At 35.9% G+C, this 27,900-nt stretch overlaps 1 protein-coding gene across 1 annotated transcript in view; it reads left to right on the forward strand.

Moving 5' to 3' along the window:
• The window catches only part of LOC140143957 (von Willebrand factor D and EGF domain-containing protein-like), a 194,606-nt gene that overhangs the window by 102,603 nt on the left and 64,103 nt on the right, over window positions 1–27,900 (forward strand). Inside the window, 6 exon segments of the mRNA XM_072165788.1 lie at window positions 2,637–2,800; window positions 17,695–17,929; window positions 23,825–23,842; window positions 23,845–23,883; window positions 24,368–24,504; window positions 27,166–27,264. Of these exon segments, the coding sequence (XP_072021889.1) occupies window positions 2,637–2,800; window positions 17,695–17,929; window positions 23,825–23,842; window positions 23,845–23,883; window positions 24,368–24,504; window positions 27,166–27,264 (692 nt within the window).

A 27,900-nucleotide genomic window follows, 5' to 3' on the forward strand; every position in this document is an offset into this window, starting at 1 on the left:
CACGTAAAGCTGTAAGCACTTGATCATTGTTATTCCTGGCTCAAATGTTCTTTGGAAAGTTAATATATAACATATTTGCACAACATAAAGAATTGAAGTTGGAAAGCTTCTAATTGCAGAAATGAAAGTTTTCTCGGACAAACTGTTATTCATCTTCAGTGAAAGCATGAATGACATAACACCGTCCGATTATAAAATAGATAATGTGGACTAAATTTAATGATATACACAAACTTTAGGCAGCGGTGAGCGAGTATGAAATAAGTGCCTGTTGATCAAACTTGGAATGAACTGAATTGATGCACGCCTTATGTAATCGTTAATTTCTTCGCTACCAGTCAACCGAATCACATACAATTTTCGTATGTGGTGCACAATAAAATAAGCTATGCGCTGCATTTTGAATTTTTTGATTCTGATGTCTATTTTTCAACTTACGTTCAATTTTATTCGCTCGGTAATTTTTTCTGGGACACCCTGTATTGTTTTCAAGTCTTACGAAATAATTTCGACAAATACGTTTTAGGCCAAAACGATGGTGTACGCATAACACGCCCATCCTGCGAAATGATATTTCTTACACAGTTTAGGGTTGAACCTAAATGACAGAAGTCTCATTTCTTAAAAATTATCTCGGCATATATCCAAGGCAACCACGGTTTAACGGAAGGTTAGCTTAGGGACCATGTCCAAGAAATGTACCGTGAACATTCAATGGTTAATATATGGCGGGTGCTGAGTGAACGTATGGTCTAAATATATGATATCCGGACAAGAAGGGACTGGTCATGTTTTTTTACGTTATTGCTAGTTCGTTGAATTGCATAAGGGGGGAGTACCTGTTTCTCAAACAAAAGTCGTAGCCCAGTGTTTCAGGTCTCTGACTCTGGTGCAAGAGGTCCCCTGTTAAATTCCCGGTGGAGGCAAATGATCAAAAACGTAGTATCCCCTCTCTCTCTATAATATTACTGCGGCAGATGCAGTGAATGAAAAAGATCTCGCAGCCTGTCCCGATCAGAGTAACATATGGCTGTCTGTACACCTACGATGAGCACCATAAAGGAACAGTGTCTGACATCGACAAAATACTGATAATATTGAATGATTCACACAGAATCTCAAACACACTTAACTTACAAAAAATACATAGTCACTATCACTAAATGGGCCAGGCCTATAATAACTCAATAGTAGACCCGTAATTTGGTGGAGAAAATAGGCTTTGGCTGGCGAACTGGGTCCTGATAAGAGTATTATGCCTACAGTGAATCAAGATATTTTGTTATCTTTTTGTGGTCCTCTGCTAGTTTGCCAACTTATCTTTCGCCCGTGCACATATTCGTCCACGCCAGTCCACTGTACTGTGTGTTCATGACAAACATTCTGCATGCACTATCATGTATATACAGTGGATTGGCGTGGACGAATAATGTGCACTGACGAAACATAAGTTGGCCAAACATGCACAGGAACACAAAAAGATAACATAATATCTTGATTCTTGATTGACTAGGGATATCATGATTATTGTGAGAAAAAAAGGTTCGTCCAGACTCCTGAACTTGTATTCCCCACCAAAATTTCATAAATATAATCTCGATCTTGGACAAACACAATTTAAATGTAAAACAGTTGAAACTTTCTAGTTATATTTAGTTATCAGTAACTGAACTTTAACATATTTAAAAGTAAAGCAAACGGTAAGCATAATACTTATTAACCAAAAACAACTCATAGTGAACTCGCTTACTATTTGACCTAATTATCATACCCTCTGGCCAAGCAAGACCTATTGCTAATTCCAGGCGGTATTAAAGTTAAGTGAACAGTTCCGACTCGTGTTGAGGAGATAAACTGGCTCATGTTATTTTATGTTGATGTCATGTGTGATAGGAATACCTTGGGTATACGACAAGGAATGAAATAAAAGGATTTCTCTTTTAAAGAAAACAGAATATAATTGAGGAGCTTAGGGGGTCCTGAACATAATTTCTTGCCCGGATTGAGGTTCTGGCTATCACAGTTTCAGAAAAAGTTTATTATTATAAATTAATTCAAAGTAAACTCTTAACCAAGCCAACCTGACATTTACTTATAGTTTTTGACTATATGTATTATATATCGCTTTATATGTTGATGTTTATTTCATATAGGCCCTATATTTTGTTGATTTACCACTTTTATGAACACCCGATGAGCAATAAGCGTGAAGAAAGACATACTCTTGCACTGACAAACTATTTTCAGCAACTGTTAACAAATTTGAACCAACTCAAGTTTAAACAGCTTGTTATGCTCTTTTTAAAGATATTTTATGCTCTTTTTAAAAATCAACTCCGGTTGTTTAAGCAGCGCCAGGTTTAAAAATAGAATCTGCCATTTCATCAAAAAACTCTGTTTTGCTTGATTTTTTTCGTATTTAGACACCTTGAACATGTTGAATGTCTGGATTTCCAGCAATCATAACTGGTCAAAAAGTCCGTGCTGTTTGCATCTATTTTCTTGAAAAGTCATAACTAAATCACATCCTTAATAGTAAAGGATGAGCCATGTATGCCTAAGTATGTACCACGCTGTCATACAAATTTCATACAGTGATACTTTATGGACCTTTCTGCTTTGTTTTTACTTTTCAGAATGCCAGTCAGACGGTTATCGAGTGTTAGATAATGCCTTCCGTAGTGTTGAATATACAGCTAGTAAATTAACAGGAATCTTGTGTGATAAAACGCTAGAACGAGGATGGTATCGATTTGAAATATTTGGGAAGAATGCCGAGATGTCCACGGAATGTGTCCAGGTAAGTGTAATAAGATAAGAGTCCATGTTTTAAATTTGCGGCCTGGCTTTACTACTGGCTTTCAAACTTTCTTCTTTTAAGGAGGAGGGTGTGATGTGCCCGGAGTTATTTTACTTAATTATTTACCGTTGTTTACAATTATTTCATGAGATAGATGACATGTTTGGGAATCCGCTCTCAAAAACAAATTGAATCATATCTAATTTTGGATTGTTGAGAACCATCTGTTCTCTAGAATGTTCACTGTATTGCACCATTTAGAATATCCATATTAAAGATTGTAAAGTGAATATGGCATCATGTTGGGTAAAAGTCAAAGTGCGTACCTCCTCCAAAAAGGAATATTCTTCTGTCAATGTAAGTGGAAACAGGGGATCCAAGGCGGATCTGTTTTTCCTGAAAATTATTGTGTGAAAGGTGAATAGCACCATGGAGATATTTAACACAGTATAATTGATTCTGACTGATTGTATGTATTTATGATCTCTCACATGATTATTGATAAATTATACTTATCATTTGATTATAAGATTCAGATATTGTTAACTTAATCAAACAGTGTATTATTGTTGTGCATTCGTGTGGATTTGGGTAAAAGTTGATTTAGGCTTTGAGTCATTACGGCTCGTAACAATATGACCCTCTAGAGATGTTTTAAAGCAGATGTTGATAAAATAATGTCATCTCCTTTGACACAAAGTTATGTATAACTATAATCCCAGCAAACACAAAACGTTTTCGACATCATTCGCAAAAGGTTATAAAAGGTTGTCAGAAAACGTTTAAATGTCGGGTTATATAAAGGGTATTTTAATAGTATAAAACGTTTTCATAACCTTAAAAAACATTTTTTGATAATCTACTGCTCAGCAAACAAAAATGTTTTACAGAAAGCGTCTAAATGTCGGGTTATAAAAATGGTATAAAACATTCTTGAAAACTTGATACAAAACATTCTAAAGAGAATGTTATTTTGGGGTTGAAAAAATATTTTGCAAAAAATTTTTGCCCAAAATATGTTCAATAACGTTTTAAAAACGTTTTCATGACCTTTATGTAACCCGACATTTAAATGTTATTAAAAGGTTTTGAAAAAAACAAAAAAAACAAACATTAAGAACATTTCTGTGTTTGCTGGGTTCAAATATTTCAACATAATGATATTTAAGTATTGACACAATATTTGGCAAAAATGTTTGCAAAAATAGTTTACAATAACATTTTTTTAAAACATTTCAAAATATTGCTGTAGTGTGTTTTCATACAAAACGTTTTAAAACGTTATCATGACCTTTATATAACCCGACATTTTAATGTTATTAAAACGTTTTTACCTAAACCAAAAGCCAAAATATAACGTATTTAAAACGTTTTTAAAACGTTTTTGTGTTTGCTGGGATATGAACCTGCCAATGATGTTTCCATGTCACTATCAGCTTATAAATTTCACATCGAAATGCTTATAGCCTGCTAAACATCTAGACAGATGATTGGTGTTGACAAAGCTGTAGCCAGGGTGCGCGACACATCCTCGTCCCTCCCCTTGCCAATCCGAATAAAAAGGCCAGATTTTTATGTGTAACGTTGAAAACCAAGAAAGGAGAAAGTCACAAAAGGTCCACTTTTTAGCCCTCCCCCATAAATAGATGTATACATTCTAACTACGGACCTGGAAGATTGGTCATCCAAGCAGTGATGGGGATATCCTATCGCAAATGACGTGCATAATCGATCAACTTTATCGCGTCAATTAGACACTCGTTGTCACATCTTTCCCCGTCTATAACTGGTGCCACAAAGTAATGTTGCTTAGATATAAATGGAAAATGTTTAGACTCCCATGATGTTTTATGAATCATCGACGATCACAGATAATGGTAAATATTTAGATTTCAAATGGTTTGTGATTGCGTGATAAATGGAAATGATTCATATATTTTGTCACGGGTGCAATGTGGAACTTTTGTGTAGGTGCTTTGAAATCTATTATTTCTAAGTTCTTAAAGAACAACTGAATTCAGGAGACTTTTTTTGAGTTATTAATAGCTTGATAGCAGGTCATGCAAGTATTGTAGGTAAGACGAAACGATATGGTATGTATGGAGTATAAGAAAAGAACCTAAGATGCAAGCACTAAGCATATTAATTCCTTTTAATATTTCGTTTACATTAGTCAGAGGAAATAACATGGAATCTGGGACATAGTTATTAAGTTACCGGTCCCGAGGTAACATACTATTAATGTATCTATTGTTTTTATTCCTTTAGCAAAGAAGTATTGTTTTATGGATCGTTGATAATGTTATATAGCGGAAATAACAAAGATGTATACTTAAGGGTATACGAGGTATTGTTGGTCGAAGCAGCAAAAAAAAATCGATTTTCATTATCTGAATCAATATATTATTGAAAAATAACACTTTGGTGTTTTGCAAAAGTTCATTCTAAAAATCATATACTTTGAAAACTTGCTTAATTTATTGTTGTTAATGAGTTATGTACGTTTTACAAAAGTATTATTGTTTCAGCCCTCTTGTTTACAACATAACTCAAGAACCACAGGACCTACAAAATTATATCTGTGATATTTGAATTCCTCTACACGCTCGCTATGAATTGAGCAATGCAATTTTTGCTAAAGCTGACTACCATTCGCAAGATGCTGGGAACTACTTTTTTTCTGCTGCTTCGACCAACAATACATGGTATACCCTTAAATTGCATTCATCAAGAAACAATCACCAGATATTTACAATCAAGACAGACCTTGAATAATCTGCCCGTAATACACGTATACGAGTGTATATATTTATCTGTAGAAGTGAGGCATAATCGGATTAACTACCATAGCAATAGATTAATATAATTGTGAACTATGTCGCACTGCACTACAAGCAGGTTGCACTCACCACCTGTGTATGTCTGCAAAGTATACTATTGAATATAAAGAGAGGTTATCCACTTTACTCATGCGTGACTTCTAACAAAAGGCGCTGGTTCCCGTAGTATTCCTCATTCAAACCAATTCAGTGCACGACCTCGGAGTTACCTGCATGACTTTGGCGGGCTACTTTGAAACAGTCATGGTTGCACATGCAGGTATTTCTTTTGAAAGTCCTAAACAAGGTATAGCAGTCGCTAATAGGATATGTAGCTTATAGAACACGGATAACCTCTATACCGCTTTCAAAGATACTAATCGTACAGGTGCGAGTGATCAGCATAATATGTTTCAATGCATACGCTGGCGAAGTGATGCAATAATCGGATTAACTACCATAGCAATAGGTGAAAGCAATTTTTGAATATACCGCGCTTCACTGGTACGTTCACGCGGCCCGCGATAGCTCTGCTTTGAACCATATCATGCTGATCACTCGCACCTGTAAAGACCTGTGAAAAGGTGATGAGTGCAACCTGCGTGCAGTGCAGCGCGATATATTTAAAATTGTGTTCGCCTATTGCTATGGTAGTTAATCCGATTTATTACGTCACTTCGCCAGCGTGTAGGTACCGCGTGAACGTTGTAGTGCAGGGCGATATAGTCCAAATTGTTTTCATCTATTGCTATGGTAGCCTTACGTCACTTCTACAGCGAATAACAACAGGCCGCAAATTTGCACTCCACACTGAACTCACCTGTCTTTCAATATCGTTTTGAAAGATATGGCACCATATGAATAAAATGCTTCTTAAAGGTTAGGTCTATTGCAAAAACAAGTTTATCTCTATTCGAAGAGAATAATTATTACATTACAAGTTGACACTCGTTGCAATTTTTTATGCGTATTTCTCCTGAAAAAATAGAAATTGTGTGGGTAAAATTCGGGGTCGTACGTGTTCTTCCCCCGTTTGAAGCGAAATTAATTTTCAAGGCAGCGGGCTATGACGTAGGTAAATGAAGCGGACACTATATCATGCTCTCATTTACTTGTGTGACAAGTTTGACATTAGCAACAATGAGTTGTACTATTATTTACCATAACAATGCTGGATAACAATATGCAGACTATTGTTCTCATTTCGGAAACAAAGCCCACACATTATTGTTACTATGCGTTTGCTTTGTAATATTTCATCCAACTGAAACTATAATACTATAGCACAGGGAAATCAGATACATGAGTTTGTGGACATAACACGGTTTATATACTAGTCTCAGATTGATATCACGATGAAATTCTAAGCTCAAATTATTTATTTATTTTTTAGTCCTAATATTTCTCATGATATTGCTATACATATGAATTGTAATATCACAATTTACTAATATATAAAAAAAGAAGCGGCTGATTTTATCCATTATGTTGAAAACCATTAAATTTGTAATACTTAATTTAGAGTTTTTTTCTGTGAACAACAATAGTATATGTTCTGTGCATTGAGAATGTTTATAATCCCTTCTCGCAAAGCAGGCACAGTCATTTCATGACGTCAATGTTTTTCTAGGCCAATTCTGTCTCGTTCGAAGGAACTCATCGCTTAAGTTGTTTTTTGCGGAATATCAATTTTAAACGTCTTATTTTCTCAAAAAAGGAGTCATTTTCATTGTCCTCATACTATTAGCTTGCCAATGATATGATGTTGTTTTTTGCAATAGACCTGCCCTTTAAAGATGAATCTCAATTTTATTGCAGTCTGTCTACACATGATCAGATCTCTAAATGCTTGGATTTACCCGGTTAGTAATGGGGATACGTTGTCGCAATGATGTGGATCAGGCCTCGAAATAAGAATAAAAATCCAAGCGTCCTCCGGACCCTTGCCGTTGAAATTTCAAGGGTCCTCATCAATTTTCAAGGGTCCGACCCCGGACCTTTGCCTTCGAAATAATCAAGAGAGAGAATTTGCTACGGCGATCACGGTATAGATTGTAGAATATTGAAAACCCGGGTTGAAAACTAAAACTAAAATGAAAGTGCAGGGAGCTCGACGTATTATGTGAACCAGATTTTCCAGTGAAACAACAAATCTAGGATTTCTGCTCTTTGCTTGATTCAATTTTTACGGGTCTCGCGGACCCGTACCGTAGTAAATATGCGGGTCCGCACCTACTATCACGGGTATTTGACGCAAGGACGCGCCTTATTTCGAGCGCTGATGTGGATAATCTAACAGCTTTATCGCGTCAACTACTAGACACACGTTGCCCCATCTTTCACCGTCTGTGACCGGTGCCACAAAGTAGTGTAAGCTTATATAATGGTAAATATTTAGACTTAAAAAATGGTTTATAAATCAGCAATTGTAAGTTGCATGATTCATGCAATTTTTCATGGGTGCAGGGTTGAACTTTCGTTTAGGTACTTCAAAATCGCTCAAGAATGACCAAATTCAGAACAGAACATTTATGATTTTAGCCTAGGGATTTTAGATAGACTTGCAGCGTATTTGTTAGGTTGGTGCAATTTTTTTTTCGACTAGAAAAAAAAAAGAGATGTCAGCCAAGTTTTGTTTTGTTTGTGTGTGATTTAGAGCTTTTGTTTTAACGTGAAAGTCGTCACTTGACCTGGGCATGCAAAAATCAATTTTGACTATACTTTTGTACATAACTAAAATTTCCCAAATTTGCATGGGCGCGCTCACATTATGACGTCATAGCGACATCATGTGGGGAATGTTTGAACTTGTTGTGTTATCACTGGATAGAGGAGACCCATGGCTATATATTGGTACCAAATATAACGGTATATGCATATGAAAAGGTTTGACTACAAAAACGATTCTCTTTACAAATGCATCTACGCACAGTTTCCACCTCGATACACTCGAATACACAGATATTTCCAAGCACAGCGAGTCTAGCCTCTACGCAGTCTGTTATACTACACGGTTGAGCGCATAGCATTCAACTTAGAGCTGTGTGAGATCTAGTGGAAAATAGGCATCTTTGATTGGTTTTTGTCAAAACCTCAAGTGTTCCCTTCATCCAATCAGATATTTATTTATATTGAAAGAAAGCTAACACTTCCCTAACTAAGTCCCACTTTTCACTAAGTCAACAGATAACGCAATTCAATGTTTATAGCAAGGCGAATGTTATTAATCTGATGAAAACGACCTATCCAAGCACAACTTTTGACCAATATGTAGGTTTTAAAAGTCGAAACCCCAAGTGATTCTTAAAATATTTTTCAAATTGTATGTCATCAAATGAAAGAGCACACTTATATTGTCCATATACTAGCTTCATTTCAATGAGCAATGGACAATTCTCTTTAAATTGCAAATCTTGTGCAAAAAGTTACTATTGTCGCCTGTTTTGTCATACGGTTGTAAATTCAATGAACTATGACTTTGCTAAAGAGCACGTACACATTGATTTGCGTTTATAATTGAAATTTATGGGGCACAATAACAGCCCCCTCCTCGTAGTCCGTGTTACCAACTACGGCCCAGTAGTTCTAAACAAAGAGACCCCTTATACTTTATTACATATTTTCCATTGCATTTTCACATTTGTTGAGATTTACTTTGTAGAGTAATAGCTGTGATTCAAAGTGACTCTGTTAAAGGTACGTCAATTTCCGAGTCTTAGATTTATGTTACAATATCGCAGTATTTCACCTCTAAATCCAATAAAAAAAGAACCATACTTAGTAAAGGGGTCACTAGTTGAGGAAATGTTCTTACTGATTCATGAACACGGTAAATGAAATATAAGAATTTCTTTCACGAACCCTTCCCGTTTGGCTTAATATTTTATTGGTAAGTTTCCAGGTGAGCATACACGCATGGTCTGGGGTGATGAGTCAACCCCCGATTGGAAAACTCAATGAAAGGGGACTCCCAGGCACGGAAAAATAAACATATTTCCGCTTGCACCTCCCCGGAATCGTTAAAACTTTGCGAGTCTTATTTGTTTTTTCAAAGAGTTTGTATTCCTTTTTTTGAGATATTTATGTGATTATAATAACCTTACGAACCTGCCTTTCCACATTTTGTATTGACATTTTGTTTGTTTGTTTATTTATTCATATTTATTATTTATATTTGTAAATAGAATTATGATTATGTGCAAGTATGCCCCTTATATAAATCTTTGATATCGAAGTATAGACGAATCCAATTTCACGCATTCCTACGCCTCATCATGCTCATGGGAGCCATATCTGGTTCCCCGTCGGGTCCATCTCACCTGAAATGTGAAATGACGCGGCCTTGGCGGGGATTTTAAACTGCATTCAATCACCCGTGTTACACTTAGACACAGGAATCGTGAAAGTTAATAACACAATAAAACATCACATCGATTTTTAGCAGTCACACCAGTTTGGTGGTGGTGGGGGGGGCACACCGACATCGCCCGGTTAATAATTACATTAAACATCAGAGACACTGAAATTAATACCCGGGATCGATACACGTGAATGTGCTATGCACGATTTGATATTCAGACGATAAATCTTTGGATACCGGGGTAGAAAATGATGAATATCTCCCGTAATTTATTTAGTCTAAAGAAGCCAGATTTTGTTCCTTGCACTTGAATATATGTGTTGAACGGATATGATAGTCTTTAGCTTGCGTCTTGAGAAAGAAGCTTCCGTCTTGACCTCAAAAACTTTCTGATTTTATATGTGCCGAACTATAGCGCAGCGTAGGCTAGTTCCACTCACTCGTGGAGACAGTGTATGACCATTGACCTCATCATGGCGTATACATGCTCACTCACACACAGAGGTCAATTACCAGGCTATTGTCAGTAGCCTTAGTCGGATGTCCCTCGGCTCATTATGCGTCTCAAAGGTCGGAACAAAATGGCCATGCGTGGCTGTGGATTCAACCTACCATGGCGATTTCTGCCATGAAGATATCGGGGCGATGACATTGTGGGGGGGGGGGGCAGTAATGACCAAATGAATTCTGACCATCACTTGGCTCGTTGGAGTCGTCTATATAAAGATGAACATCGCAGTAATGGCAGTTTCATATGCTTTTAATATTGAGATATCGTCAACACATATGCTCAGTAGAGGAGCACTAATCCTAATCATGAACCACCCTATTTGAGCTGAGAAAATCTCAATTTTGCTGATAGGGTCCGCTGTTGTTGCGGCAGCAGCAGTCACTGGGATCCACATCATGCTCATCTATCAAGGCACAGTTCTTTAACCCCAATACATTTGCACATTCATTGAATAACTTTTGAAAATGTGGGGACAAAACTCATACTCTGCACCTTGAGGTCAAATTTTGCACTATGATTGTTTAATTGAGGTTATTGAACTATGCCATTGGGATGAGAACATTGTGGTCCATAGTGAGTGCAGGCCACTTTGCGGTTACATTTCGACGCCTAATTTTACCAGGGAAATATAACATAGACCTAGAAGTGGGTTTCTCTTCCCAGGTTTTACCAAATACTTTTTAACTTCAGAAAAGTTATAGATTGTTATGATGTAATTCGATTAGAATTAAGTTGTATTGACTCTACACAGTACAGATTTGCAGAATAGAATACAAAGAACCAATACTATCTGTTTCTCATCAGAGAATTACAATGCTAACAGAAAACACTTGTAAGATGGCGGGTCCGCGTGGGTCCATATCCGCTCCGTGATTACTGTGGTGATAGATAAAAAAGATCAAAATATCTGAGAAAATTTATGTTTTTGTTCATTCAGCTTGAGCGTGTGGATCAAAGTAGAGATCCATGGGAGAGTTGGAACTGTTATCATCCAATGTCGCAAGTTTAGTGGAATGACACGATAGCGCGATCGATTGTGTACGCACAGGAAATGCGGCGTTACCAAAAGCGTGTGTGGTAGACGTTGTACGCCGACGCAATTGTCATTGCGTGCCTATTGAAGCTTATTGAGTGACCGAGAAACTATTATTTTAGCTAGATACCACTACTACATATTTCATGATTTCACTTGGAAAGACTGAATGAAATGTAAGTTTTTCACCACGGAATTTTCACCCTCCTCCACCACGTCTACAGTTCATTGATAAATAATTGAACATAAATAACGCAAAAACAAGATGGCGCTATATCCGTTTTGTACTTATATCCACTGACTTCAAATAATTGAATAAATACTTCGAACTAAATTTAAATTACAGGTAAATTAAGTACTGCCTCAGTTGTTGCATCTGTATAAAAAAGAGGAAACTATATTTCTCAATTCAACAAACATGAAGGATTGTAAATATTTATACATTTAGACAATTAAGTAAATTATCTTATTGTATTAGGTACCATTTATCAAATTGTCATAATGTGCAATTATATCAATGAAATCAATTTAGACTAGCATTGTCTATAGACACATGTCATATAAAAGAATTTTATATTTCCATTTGCCATAAAGGTAAACATAATCCAGATTTAAAGGACTATTTTATTATTCGTAGAGAGAATATAACCAAAATGTCCGATAATACCCATAAGTAACATAACAAAGACATCCATAATTACCTTCATTTAGTTGGACATCTAGACATAATTGGAAATAAAGTCTCAAAATATTAGCCTATATTTTGACTTAATAATTATGTTTAAGTACCATTATAGCTTTTAAAAGCCATCAAGAAAATTGAATCCTATTGTGACTGAGATTGGAGCTTATAATTATATTCAATAGATGGCAATTTAAGTTGATTTAAAATTAAAATCCTTGAAACTACCCGCAATTTTATGGACCTCATGAATAAGGCCTAAAAATGTTCGATTGGCGTAACCCGTCCGACCCTAAATATAGGCCCGACCTCAGACTTTTTTCTTATATTTTTGCAGAAAAAATGTAAACATTTTGTAAAAAATTGAAATTAAAAAAAATTTAAAAAAGCTCCAATTTACGCAATTTACAGCTTAAAATGTGTGTAAAAATAATTTGTTTTAAATTGCCGACCGACCTACTCTAATTTTTTTATGTTACGCCAATCAAACAATTTGTTTGGCCTTAGAGAGTAGTAATTGTTATTAAAGTGCATTACCCTGAATTGATGTTATTTCGCTAATACATCGTAATATTCGAAATGTTCTTATTTGAATGATTATCAAGTAATCGACCTATACAGTAAGATCGGCCACCTACAAAGAATAACTTTGTGATGTTTGGTCATTAGATCATTTGTCCGCCGCCATAATAATCATTTTTAGGGAATCCAGAAATTGAAAATTCATTTCACCCGATAGATCATACGAACAGGATAAACTAGGCAATTTTGGGAATGAGTGTCAAGTTTGTTGAAAGTCATATCACTCGCAACACCTTATTAAAATTATTGACATTGTCCCATTCTTTTATTATTCGCAATCCTATTCCCCGCACTATATCTTGTCAGAAAATAGATGCACACCCCCTATAGAGGAGTTCTGATTTTCGGATTTTTTAACCAGGTATGATTGCTGGAAATCCAGACTTTCAAAGTGTCTAAATATGAAATAATTTATGAAAAAATCCAATAAAAAATGATTAAAAAGTTGAGGGGCTCATTTTGGACAATTCCGTGATTTTTTTATACATTTTTATTGCATTTCCAAGCTTTTCCAGTAACTTTGGCAACTGGAATTCCAGTCGTTTTCAGAAAGCAAACCTGGAAATCCAGATATTTCTTTAATTGAAATTTTACTCCTCTATAGGCGGTGTCTGGAATAGGCATTTTACGTTGCGATAAAATGACGTGTTTTCGTTCCGCGCTAAACGAAACTGTAGTCGTTTGACGCAACGACAAAACGCATACAGCCTAGAAAAACGCCTAGCTATACACTTTCACCATAGACCATTTTTTTAATGGTCTATGCTTTTACACAATTTTATTGAAACATGGATGGGACCGTCATGCGTCAGTTGTAGCTGCAGCGCCCCAGAATTTCATCGCCTAAAATTTGTACAGAAAAAATCCAATAGGTTTATCCTTTTGGTGCAACAAAGGAAAACACAATAGCCCATCCATAAAATTGTTTAAAATTAGGCTACCCAATCGTAAACAATCAATTATGAGGGAAATTGGAGATTAGAATTTGAGGCAATCTGATAATTTTACCTTGTAGATTCAGTTTGTATCCCGCGGTACCATCGTACTTGTGCCGTTAAGCCAAGATATCTTCCTGGGCTCTTCAGCTGGTCAAAAGGCTTTATCAATCAATTCTGGACGTACCAGAATCTTTGGAAAATAGACAGAAATAATCCAACGTGTAGCCGTTTGGCACAGGAAAACACAACAAACCATCCATAAAATAAGGTTAACCCAATCCTACACATATTAATTATGAGGGAAATTGAAGATTAGTGTTTGAGCAATCAGTGATAATACATTTCCTAAAGGGTTAATTGTCTCAAGTCAACATGGTCAAGTGTGCCTTGTTGCTTCACCAAGAAGTCGATGGGGCAAGAGCGGGGGATTTGTTGGCAGGCCGAGGGCGGGGTATGTAGGGGTGCATTTTGCAAGCGATTTTTAGCGGGCACCTAAGCATGTAGTGTTTCACTTCTCTGCCAGAAAAGGCTTTACCACTCGTTTTGATATAGTCTATTAAAACTAGCGGACGTTACAATTGTAAAACCGACACGGACACTAAATTCATGTTAAACCTTTTTTCTGTATAACTTAATTTACATAAAAACAAATGTTTTGGCAACAAAACAACCCATCCATAAAATAATTTGATATCAGGTGAACCCATATTAACATAATTATAAATTATAAGGCAAATTGGAGATTAGAAATTGAGCAATTGATGATAGAGGTTGTCTCAAGTCATTTGTGTGTTGTCGCTTACATGTTTTTGGAATCTATTGTCCTGTTCCCGGGTCCTGCTCGGATATAGTACTGGCATCGTTGTTTCTGGTTGGCAGTGGTTGCACTAAGCCACTAACTAATTAAACCAAAGAGAAATTACCTCCCAATTACGAAAACGAAAAATCCTATTGCATTTATGTTTTGGTTCTCTACAAAATTGTTTCACCCACCGTTTCTTGGGCTCTTCAGTAGGTTCTATCAAAAATGTGAAACTTTACAATAGAATTTAATTTAACTTTTTATCATTTTGATGCAACAGAGGAAAACACAACTACCCATCCATTACATGATTTGAATATTGAACATATTAATTTAAAGGGAAAGTGGAGATTAGAATTTGAGCAACCGATGATAATTAATTATTTTAGGGGTTGTCTCAAGTCATTTGCGCGTTGTCTCTTCAATCTGGACTGGCCACATTAGGTTGTTCTAACATTTAGTAATAAAGTGAGCGTCAACAAATCTGTTGTCATACTTTGACAAATGATACATATTTCTATAATCTATTGTCCTGCTCCCGGGTCCTGCTTGGACATCTTAGTGCCGATATCTCTGCACTGTTTCTGGTAGCGTCGTAACTAACCAATCAAACTAAAGTTCTGAAAGCATGTTAAATAAGTCAGAAAACCCGTTTTTCTGCATAATTTAGTTTATTTTTAAGCAAACTAAATTATACAGAAAAAAAGCATGTTGAAAGTAAATTAAATTCATACACAAAGAAATCGTATGTCTTTATCCTAGTTGGTGCAACTGAGGAAAACACAACAACCCATCCATGAAATTGATTTAAAAATTTTAATTATAAGGGAAATTGGAGAAATTATAATTTGAGCAATCGGTGAAAATTAACTTTCTTAGAAACAGAGACACGATTACTAAAATGTCAAAACACTTAATTGATACTGACTTACTGAAATGGTAGAACGACCTATAAAAATCCTCAGCTGACTGATCTGTTGTCATGGTTGTCCTGCTCTGACCAGTGGCGGCGCCCGGAATTTTTTTCGGGGAGCATGGGGGGGGGGCAAAGTGAATTTCAGGGGGGGCAAAATCAACAAATTTTGCGCAAAATTGCGGCAAAAAGTGGTATTTTTCGTAATTGTTGGTTTTTACTTGGGGGTCAACAGGGGGGGGGCAAGAGTGCCCCCTCCCACCCGTGGCGCCGACACTGGCTCTGACAAATGATACTGTTTAGTACTGATATCTCTGTTTCTGCGCAAGTTTCGCCATAACTAATAAATCAAACCGGTAACCAAAGATAAATTACCTACCAATTGCAAAAGGTATCTCTATTTTGATCCACCTTAACAATGTTTCACCCAATTTCCCGGGTTCTTCAATAGAGTCTATTAAAATGTGGAAATTAACAATAGAAAGCATAAACTGAAAGCATGTTAAATAAGTCAGAAAACCAATTTTTTTCTATATAATTTAGTTTACTTGAAAGTAAACTAAATTAGACAGAAAAAAAACCATGTTAATTAAGTCAATTAAATTATGCATAAAGAAATTGCATGTCTTTATCCTTTGGGTGCATCTGAGGAAAATACAACAACCCAACCTTGAAATTGATTTAAACATATTAATTATAAGGGAAATTGTTGATTAGAATTTGAGCAATCGGTGAAAATTAATTTTCTTAGAAACAGAGACACCATTACTAAGATGTCAAAACAGGACAATACTTAATTAACGTTGACTTAAAGAAATGTTAGAACGACCTGAATCCTCAGCTGACTGATGCTGCTGCTGCTGCTGCTGCTGCTGATGATGATGATGATGATGATGATGAAATCCAACGGTGACTTATAATAGGACAACGATACAGAAACTGAAAGCGTACAGAAAACCTCTTTCCTGTATAATTAAATTTTAGCTAAAACGAACGTCTTAGCCTTTTGGTGCCCCAGAGGAATATACAACAACCCATTCATAAAATGATTTTAAATAAGGTTAACTTGTATTAAACATATTGAATGGCATAATTGGCGATTAGAATTTGAGCAAAAGATGATAATTAATCTTCTATGGTGTTTTCTCAAGTCATGTGTATGTTGTCGCTTATATCATTTTTCTGAAATCTATTGTCCTGCTCCCGGTCCTAGCTGCTTGGACATCTCAGTACTGGTATCTCTGTTTCTGGGCAAGTCGCGTCATAACTAACCAAGAGAAGAGAAATTACCTCCCAATTACGAAAACGAAAAAGCCTAAGGCATTTCTGTTTTGGTTCTCCATTGATCGATCAAAAATGTAGAACTTTACAATAGAAAACAGAAACAGAAACTGAAAGTATGCAATATTTTTCCTGCATAGTTTATTATTTTATTTTTAAAGAGTATATTACAAAGAGAAAAGTACAATGTGTACAACCCCCCCCCCCAAAAAAAAATCCAATCCAATCCATAGATATTTTTGGCATTAGGTACTGAAATTCATATTAAATGTATAATGAGGGAAATTGGAGATTAGAATTTGAGCAATCGGTGATAATTAATTTTCTTAGAAACAGAGACACTATTACTAAGATGTCAAAACAGGACAATACGCTGACTTACAGAAATGGTAAACTTCCTATCAATAACATCTGAGACTTCAAAATATAGAAAAACAAAAGGCAGACAATATAGGCATTATACTAGATATCATTTCTCTCCCATATTGTATCATTTCCTCAAATTTGATAGTCTTTTCCTATCATTATATGCTCCCCGTTCTCCTACTTTCTACATCCCCGAGTTTATTCCAGTTTTAATGATTAAAATACATACGAATGCATTTCAATTAATTATTTTACGTTTGCTCTATTATATAATGTATTTTCCAATAAGACAATGAATCAATAGTTACCTTTTTCATTGGTCAAGACCGTAAAGATTTGCACAATGGCGCACATAGTCTCCTTTCCCTTAGGATAAATTGTACTTAAAAAACAGAAGGCTCCATATCCTCATTTGCTGGTGGGATTTTTACCGGAGGGCACTTTTTGTTTGTGCCTAAAATTTCGGGAATGTCAAGAGAGCCCATGTACGCCATATAATACGAATCTTTACAATGAGCGAGTAAATTTTTTTTATGGCTCTGCAGATCTTCTCTTTGACTTTTTGGCCTGCTTGCTTATCTGATATTGAATCTTTGTTTTCTTTTAGGTCAACCAATGCGGAACAGAAGCCCCAATGTGGCTGAACACCAAGGGTGGAAGTCTTCCAGCAGCAGGACAGACAGCCCTTCATACAGTCTGTGTCTCCTGGAGTCAAGGGGAACGTAGATCTTCACTAGATTGCTGCCTATTCTCATTTCTCGTCAAAGTGACTAACTGTGGCGATTTCTTTGTGTACTATTTACAACCCGCGAGAGGGTGCAATATGGCGTACTGTGCAACAGGTTAGTATCCTTGGATAACATTTGTAATAGGGGGACCCCGTGACTCTACCATTATTCTATATCCCCTATCGTTAGTAATAAACATCTACCAAAAAGTAATTACCCCTTTAAATAATGGATATTATTCCTACACGGTTGATCGTATGTCAGGTTTGGGATATGTAGTCAAAGCATAACTTATTTCTGCGCATTATGACACCTTATTTTTTGCAATGGTCCCAATATTGATGTCGCAGCGTACATTTAAATGAAAGTTATCGAAGATTGGAAAGTTGCAGCAAAGTCAAATTGCCTTGTATTCAGTATCCATGAAAAGAAATGTTTTTCGGCGCTCACCATGCTCATTGGATTATTCTTCTTGTTTCGTGAATTTGGCGGTCAAAACATGTGATAATCAATAAAAAAAATGTCATTATTCACATCAGTGGTCATTGTTTACTTAATCCCAAATTAAAACATTTCCAGTTCAATGTTTTTCTGTGACCAAGAAGGTCACAAGAAGTGGAAAGCCAAGGGTTATATCTGTTGTGAACACCTCCCATGGCAGTGGATTTTAAGTCTAACTTTATCACTGAAAGGACAACTTGCAATGATAGGCCATTTAGGACCTTGTTGGTCAGAACAAATAATTGTAATTAGTATGGTCGTTGGACATTTTGACCCGGAAAAAATTGGTAAAAAGCTGATTTTTGCACCAGACAAGCAGAATACATCATATAACATCATATCCAAAATCCGAAGAAATCCTCCTTGGGGAATTTGTTTTATCAAGATGGCCGCCAAAATGGCTGCCACAACATATAATTAGCTGTATCTTAGCTTCTAAAGCAGATATGATGATGGTTTTAGTGTCTTTGAATAGGTTTAAGAGGTCAGATAATTCAAATTTGTACAAATCTAACACACTGATGTCTTCAATCACACTGAAATCCAAGATGGCCGCCAAAATGGCCGCCACAACATATAATTAGCTGTATCTCAGTTTCTAAAGCAGATATGATGATGATTTTAGTGTCTTTGAATAGGTTTAAGAGGTCAGAGAATTCAAATGTGTACAAATCTAACACACTGATGTCTTCAATTACACTGAAATCCAAGATGGCCGCCAAAATGGCCACCACCACATATGATTAGATATATCTCTGCTTCTGAAGCAGATATGATGATGATTTTAGTGTCCTTGAATATATTTCAGAGGTCAAAGAATTCAAATTTGTACGTATCTAAAACACTGAAGTCTTCATTTACACTGGAATCCAAGATGGCCGCCAAAATGGCCGCCACCACCACGTGTTATGTTTAGGTATATTTTGGCCTTTGAAGCAGATATGATAATGATTTTAGTGTCTTTGAATATGTTTTAGGTGACGCAGAAGTCAATTTTGTATTTATCTAAAGTGCTAAGTCAAGTCTTCACTCACACTGTAATCCAAGATGATCCTCAATATGGCTAAAATCAAACATGCTTAACTGCATATCTCAGCTTCTGAAACCAATATAATGTTGATTTTAATCTTTGAATAGGCTGTTAAGAAAATGTAGGTTTTATATAGGTGTTGCAGATTTCAATGTTGCAATTACTTAAAACGCGGAAATAAGTGCTCAGTAACAATAGAATCCAAAACAGCTGCCACCACATGATTTTCTTTATCTCAGTTTCTGAAGCAAAAGTAGCTATCTTCGACTTCATCTGCAAGTATAATCGCCTCAGCGTTTTGGCAATTTTCTCCTCTGCAATCTCCACAAGCTGGGAAACAAATAAAAAACCCTTTTTGATACAGGAACATCCGTTATTTCCACAAGGACTCCTGGAGGATAGTTTACATTTGTATCATACAAACTTAAGCAAGCCTTGTGGTGCTGTATCTATATCCGTAAGGACCGGTGCTAGTACGGTGTCAGAGAGTTTCCAACCCCATTGATTTGGATCCAAGTTATTGTTTGTGAACTTTCTCCAAAGTATGACCTGCAAAAGAACACTCAGACTGTGAAAATATGCTGCTCTTTTTAACTAGGTGGAAGCTTTTGTGGATCAAGTGATGCTTTATTTGATGATACCATCGCCATGAATTAAGCGAACCGCAGACCGTTTAAAGAATCTTCATCTCTGCCACCACATAAGACAACAAATAATCTGATGCCATTTGTACCAATCTGTTTTAATGTCACCTCAGGATCGCTCATCTAGGATGATATCTGCTGCAATTCTTCTTATCTTCTGCAACAAACTTGTCTGTCCATGTCCAAATGTTGCAGAAGTGGAGTCACAACCACTCCATGCATGGATAAACAGGACCTGAGATGGTGTGTCAATACTTCACCTACGTTGTTAATAAGGTCTTGAACTTTCCAACCCACCGATATCAGCTATATTCTGGTCCCCAGTGGCACTTCTCTTCCTTGTCTTGAACATTGAAGGAGTCTTGAAGGGTACATTCCACTATCAATGTGTCAGCATCTCCGGTACTATTGTGCACCATCCATCGACTCAGCAGCGAGATAAACTGGCATTTGTTCTTATCATATTCAGCTCACAGAATCTATGAAGGTTCTCATCATGACCAGCATACCTTCGAATGAGAAGAAGAACAGTCAGTTTATCTCGCTGCTGAGTCGATACTTGGAAACCAATGGTCAGATCGTGCACAATCGTACTGGAGATCCTGACACTTTGATAGTGGAATGTACCCTTCAATTTGCAAGACAAGGAAGAGAAGTACCTTTAGTAGCAGATGATACATATATACTTGTCCTTTTGATGTACCACTGAGACCAGACTATGGCTGATATCTTATCTACATCCATTCAGAGAAGAAAGGGTTGGTGGTTTGGAAAGTTCAAGACCCTCTGTTTATCCATGCATGGAGTGGTTGCGACTCAACTTCTGCAACATTTGGACATGGAAAGACAAGTTTGTTGAAGAAGATAAAAGAATTGCAGCAGATATCATCCTAGATGAGCGATCCTGAGGCGACATTGGAACAGATTGGTACAGCTGGCATCAGATTATTTGTCGTCCTATATGGTGGCAGAGAAGAAGATTCTTTAAACGGTCTACGGTTCGCTTAATCCATGGCGATGGTATCATCAAATAAAGCATCATTTGATCCACAGCTATCTACAAAAGCTTTCACCTACTGAAAGAGCAGCGTATTTTTACAGGTCATACTTTGGAGAAAGCTACCAAACAATGACTTGAATTCAATTTAAAGCAATGGGGCTGGAAACACTCTGACATCGTTCTAGCACAGGTCCTTACGAATTTAGATACAGCACCACATAGCTTGCTTAAGCTTGTACGATTATTGTAAACTTTCCTCCAGGAATTCTTGTGTAAATAACGGATGATGCTGTCGCAAAAATGGACTTAAATGTGTCACAGCTTGTGAAGATTACACAGAAGAACATTGCCAAAACGCTGAGGCGATTATACCTGTAGATGAGAACCAAGACAGCTACTTTTGCTTCAGAAGCTGAGATATATATTCACATGTGGTGGCAGCTATTTGGGATTCTATTGCGACTTGCACTTCAGTGTTATAAGCCCGGGTTTTAAGTAATTGCAACAATTCTCTGACCCTTAAAACCTACATTCTCTTAAAACCTATTCAAAGATTAAAATCACCATTATATTGGCTTCAGAAGCTGAGATATTTAGCTAATCATGTTTGATTTTAGCAATATTAAGGGCCATGTTGGATTGCAGTGTCAGTAAAGACATATACTTATGAAGATAAATACAAAATTGACTCCTAAAACCTATTCAAAGACACTAAAATCATTATCATATCTGCTTCATAAGCCAAAATATACCTAAACATAACACGTGGTGGCGGCGGCCATTTTGGCGGCCATCTTGGATTCCAGTGTGAATGAAGACTTCAGTGTTTTAGATACGTACAAATTTGAATTCTTTGACCTCTGAAATATATTCAAGGACACTCAAATCATCATCATATCTGCTTCAGAAGCAGAGATATATCTAATCATATGTGGTGGTGGCCATTTTGGCGGCCATCTTGGATTTCAGTGTAATTGAAGACATTAGTGTGTTAGATTTGTACAAATTTGAATTCTCTGACCTCTTAAACCTATTCAAAGACACTAAAATCATCATCATATCCGCTTTAGAAGCTACGATACAGATAATTATATGTCGTGGCTGCCATTTTGGCGGCCATCTTGGATTACAGTGTGAGTGAAGACATCGGTGTGTTAGATTTGCACAAATTTGAATTCTCTGACCTCTTAAACCTATTCAAAGACACTAAAATCATCATCATATCTGCTTTAGAAGCTAAGATACAGCTAATTATATGTTGTGGCGGCCATTTTGGCGGCCATCTTGGATAAAACGAATTCCCCAAAGAGGATTTTTCCGGATTTTGGATATGATGTTCTATGATATATTCTGCTTGTCTGGTGCAAAAATCAGCTTTTTACCAATTTTTTCCAGGTAGCTACTGTTTTTCCTCTTCAACGACCATACTAAATCGTCATGTTTCAATTTGACATTCATTGATGAGAATAATAACAATTGTTATGGATTACCACGTGTTTTAATCCCCTCTAAATGCATGAAACAAAACGGATAATCCAGTGAGATATCCAATGGATAATGCATACAAGGCAATACAATTTTGCTGCATCTTTCACATCTTACGTTACTTTCATTAAAATGTACGCTGCGTCATCAATATTGGGACCATTGCAACAAATGAGGTGTCAGAATGCACAGATCGACTACATATCCCAAGTTTGACATATGATCAACCGTTTAGGAATAATGGCAATTATTTAAATGGGGGTAATTACTTTTTGGTAGATGTTTACAATAAATGTGATGTAATGTGATAGCATCCTGCATTAAGATAATATTTGTATCTGTAAGGTGAGGTCTCATTTCTTTGCAACAAAACTTTACCAAATACATCTTGCAAATGAGCTAAAAATAATGAATTATCATATTTTTCATGAAATGTTTTGAGTACCAATTCATTTTAATACCCGAACTCTTATTTTATCATGTTTACAGTGGACAATATATAGGACCCCATCGTGAACCCCTTATCTTGTTAATTCTCGTTATTGCCTGTGCTCATCACCGTCAGAATTCGGCGCCAATTTCTAATCCCACCTTCAAAGAAATTCCAAGCATTGACACTGAAAATTGGTTTCTATCAGCAAATTTTATTAAGTTTTGGAAGATAGCAAATGCATGAGTCAAGGGCGCGAAATGAAGACTCAACCCTCACCCGTCCTTCTAACTATATAGTAATTATTGCAAAAGATCTATTTAAGCCAGTGATGACGTTGAAATTATTTAAAAAGTAGTACAAAGCTGCAAAAGGTTGCTGAAACTTGTGCCTTAATTTTAACTTTACAGTATCCGCAGCACGAGAAGGACGATGGCTTGCTACTGCCAGACATTTTCTTTTCATATCCATCCATAATAATGATGCAGCACTGGAATCAAATTATACAGAAGGTGCACCAAGCTACATGCCGTTTTCTTTCTTTCTTTTTTTTTTTTTTTTTTTTTTTTTTTGGTCATTTTGTTTTTATTTAAAAAAAACACAATGACAATTTTAATGAATTCTCTTTCTTTTTAGGCAATTTATACACATGTTAAATATGTTACACTTTCGCTGGTATCACTGAATAAGCATTTCACATGAATGTTTATACGAGCGTATATTGTCATTGGAACATGTCGAATGCGTTGGAACAAAACCTCATCCGACATAATTTGAGTTCAGATTTTGAACAATGATTTATCAATGGAGCTTATTGGACTACTAAAAGTATGTCATCAGAGACGAGACTATAATTTTTACGTCAAAGTGTGTTGACATATTACAATACTAATTTCTGTTATTTTGTTCTCTTTGACAGAGGCAAGAGCAAAATGCGCTTCAATCAAACCTCGCCTGATGGGTTTGCGCCTTGCCGAGGTATGTACAAATGTAGTCTTAAAAGACAATGTGATTGAATGTAAGGATCACTAATAGGGATGCTGTTATTAGCAATTTGAATCCCGGATGATAATTTTTATGCTGTAAAATTGGAAACAAACTTGATATTTTTGTAAATTTGATGAAATGACCTTGACTTCCATGCCGAAATTTTAATGTGGTAAAGTTATAAACTTGCTATCATTAACTGCCAGGGTACGGGATGTCATTCAGAAAGACATAATGGAGATATGATAATTTTAAAAAAATCCAATAAGAGACTAATTGGCTTAAGAATTCGTATACGCTTAGTTCTTTGCTATATAGGCACATTTTGTATAATTACCGGTAGCCTACGTTACCATGTAGTAAAAGACATGGCATGACGATTCAAGCAAGACTTGTTCGATATAAATAGTCGGCAGAATACTCAATCATGTAGTACATATAATTCATAATCGCAAAATTATTATTATCCCTGCAGAAAGCTTTCCTGCAATACTTGGTCTACCTGCAATCAGTCCTATCTTAGTCCAGGATGCGGTAGAGCTTCAATGCTCGTTTACTGGTCTGGATGATATACACGGAACAACCAAAGGATATACCGTCACGTGGTATAGGGTAAGTTATTTTAAAATCAATAATACACGGCATGGTGCACTTTCAACGAAGGATGTTGTTGCAACATGATGCAGTCATGTCTACAGTAGAATTCACCACGACCTTTGCAGGACTTAAACCCCATTAAAAGCTATTGAACCAAGATAACACTCATTGAAAACAGCTCAACTATGTTACATTAGATCTTCTCTGGTTAAATCCACACACACATGTGTCTGTTTTACCTGTGCAATGAGCAATGAGCTGGTACTATAGTTTCAGTTGGGTGAACGATTATAAAGCAAACGCAAGGTACCAATTACTGTGTGGCCTTTGTTCACGAAACGAGACAATACTGTGCATATTGTTAACCACATTCTTGAAAATGAGAAACATAATGGCTGTGGGCCGTAACACGGTTTGGAAATAATTTCTTCATATTTTTGATGTTATCTGTCGTTTACATATCCTTCCTAAAACACCAAAGTGCGAATATTTCCAAACACCTAAATTAGCTAAAAATTTAGGACATGTTACAAAACTATATTTTCTAGAATTTCAGAAGAGTACTTTTAATATTGGCCGGTTATTTTTCACACAGCAGGACGTTAACTAGGCAATGTACTATTACCTATAACATACACTAAAACACCAAAGTGCGAATATATCCAAACATCTAAATTAGCTAAAAATTTAGGACATGTTACAAAAATATTTTTCTAGAATTTTAGAGAATACTTTAAATATTGGCCGGTTATTTTTCACACAGTGACGTTAACTAGGCAATTACCAATACTTCTAACATTGACTATTTGTAAAGGTTACGAGTCAATGGTAAGAGCACTGTGTATTGTGTATAGGAAAACGGACAGTAACTGCAGTATGAAATGTAATCCTTTAATGTAGCATAATACATTTCCATTGCATGGAAAATAAGTTCAACTTGACATTCACCATTTTGCCCTACCATTTTGTTTCAACGTTTTATCCCTTCAAGTAATATTGAGTCCAAGTATGGTTGTTATAAGTTAACTTGTCCTTTCTACCATATTTTTGAGACAAGATAAAAAGCGATGTTTGATGTACGATCAAATGTGTCGTCAATTTACGCCTTGCGCAAGAGGAAGATAATAATAATCTTCATGCCGAATTTTAAATGTTTGACATTTTGAAAATAACACAGTTTTCTTCTGGGGTTTCCTTTGAAATGTTTTCTTTTGTGTCTGTGCTTTCTAATTCACCACTCACGAAAACAGTTTCAAAATTCTGCTTTCCTTCAGAAAATGCAAAACCAAATAAAGGGCGTATCACGGTGGGTAATGTTGAGACATCTCTTATAGAATGACCATTTCTTCGTGTGTCGATTTCAAAGTACTTTCATATTCCCGGCGTATTTCACTAATTTAAGGGGTGGGGTATGAACGTTTGGACAGTATTCATTGTGGGACATTAGAGCACATCAGACATATCGAATTGCATTCTGAATACGAAGAATGTCCTTCTGATATCAAAAAATTTTGATTTTTTGAAATTCGCAATGTAATACACATTTTATGGCAAATGATTAAAATTGATATTTTGATATTTAACAGTACTCGAAGTAAACTTTATAAATCTGATGATTTATACTTAAAGTATGTGTAGGTGGGATGAAAAGCCGACGATCAATTGAACATTTTGACCTTTTGTATTGAAGATATGGATTTTCCCCCCCCCCCCAAAACACCAAGAAAAATTAGGTCTTTTTGGGAAAAAAATCCATATCTTCAATATGAAAGGTCAAAATTTTCAATTGATCGTCAGCTTTTCCTCCCAGCTACATACACTTTACAGTCAACATTAATAGGTAAATTTTCACGGGAAAATTTTCTGGACACGTGACCAATGTGTATCAATGTGAGTGTAACCTCGAGCCTGATCTCTGACCCCCGGCGGTGACCTCGCTATTCAAGTCTTAGTAATTTTGAATTGGAATAGTATTTTTGACCGCAATTTTGATAGAAATTTGTGCATTGCAAATTTATTGAATATTATGTTATCTTAATTTTTTCACAATATCATCAAAATGTAATTTCAAAAATATCTATCTACGGAAAAAAATATTGATCTACGGAAACTCTTACCATAACATTATTAACTTGCGACAAGTAACTTATTTTGCCTCAAAGGAGGAATTCTTCCTATTCAAATAGTGGAAGAACACCCGCTGTGCTCGGGGTCACATTCCATAATGCTAATATGTCTGCTCCCATGGGTGTCACGTGTCCAGAAAATTTTCCCGTGAAAATTTACCTATTAATTCTGACTGAATATGTCATTAGATTTATAAAATTTACTCCGAGGACTGTTATATATCAAAAATGTGAAAAATATCAAATTTTAATAAAATGTGTATTTATATCGTGAATTTAAAAAAAAAAGAAAATTATTTGATATCAGAAAGACATTCTTCGTATTCAGAATGCAATTCGATATGTCTGATGTGCTCTCATGTCCCACAAAAAATACTGTCGAAACGCTCAAAACGCACATTTCTTGTACTTAAGTAGGCCAAATTTTGGTGATAACAGCCCTTTTGACAAAGTTCTGGACATGTTCTACGACAAGTCATTAATCTGTCTTAAAGTGCTAGTATGAGTATAATTAACATTGACTTTATTATGCTTTATTCGAACGTTTCAGGCCAACAGTGACGGTCGTTATCAGCAAGTAATATCAATGGACACATTCGATAACCTTGCATCGATAGACCTGCGGGAGCATTTTAGAATGGGGAATAAAGTAAGTATATATAACATGATCAATCTATGACACTTTACAGTTTTAATCAATCGTTTAAAAACTACACAGCGATGTTTACTGTATTGTTTAAAACTTTACACAACATGGTTTGGTTAAAGTTAAGTGTTTGCCATATGTATACTTTTATATATAGACCATGGGACAAGGCTTGCTAAGTGCTTCAGAAAGTAGTTTTCGTTCTCCCTTTCTGGGTAGAGGATGGTTTATACATGAAAATATAGCTATTATATCACTGATCAATAATATAACATTTCCCACTTTCAAAAGTTGCACGTTACTGTGTAATTTAGGAGTTATTTGGGGTTAAAAATGTGTTTTTCGTGATTTTTTCCATTTTGCCCAAAATGTCAAATATTAAAATAGCTGTAACTTTCAAAATAAATTGAGTAGAAATTTCATTTCTATTGTAGATGTTACATATTACATGGATGTCTAACACTGGTGAATAAAAATGTCACAGCACAACTCTAAAATATAAAAAAAAATGGCAAAAACCATATTTTTGTGCTATTTCGGCCATTTTTGAGATAAAAATGTAATTTTTGCATGGGGAAAAAAATAAATATAAATTTTATTGATTAAAAAAATATGTCATTATGTCAACCTAGTTATTCT

The sequence above is a fragment of the Amphiura filiformis genome, unplaced genomic scaffold (assembly GCF_039555335.1).
Source record: "Amphiura filiformis unplaced genomic scaffold, Afil_fr2py scaffold_34, whole genome shotgun sequence".
NCBI classification, from domain to species: Eukaryota; Metazoa; Echinodermata; class Ophiuroidea; order Amphilepidida; family Amphiuridae; genus Amphiura; species Amphiura filiformis.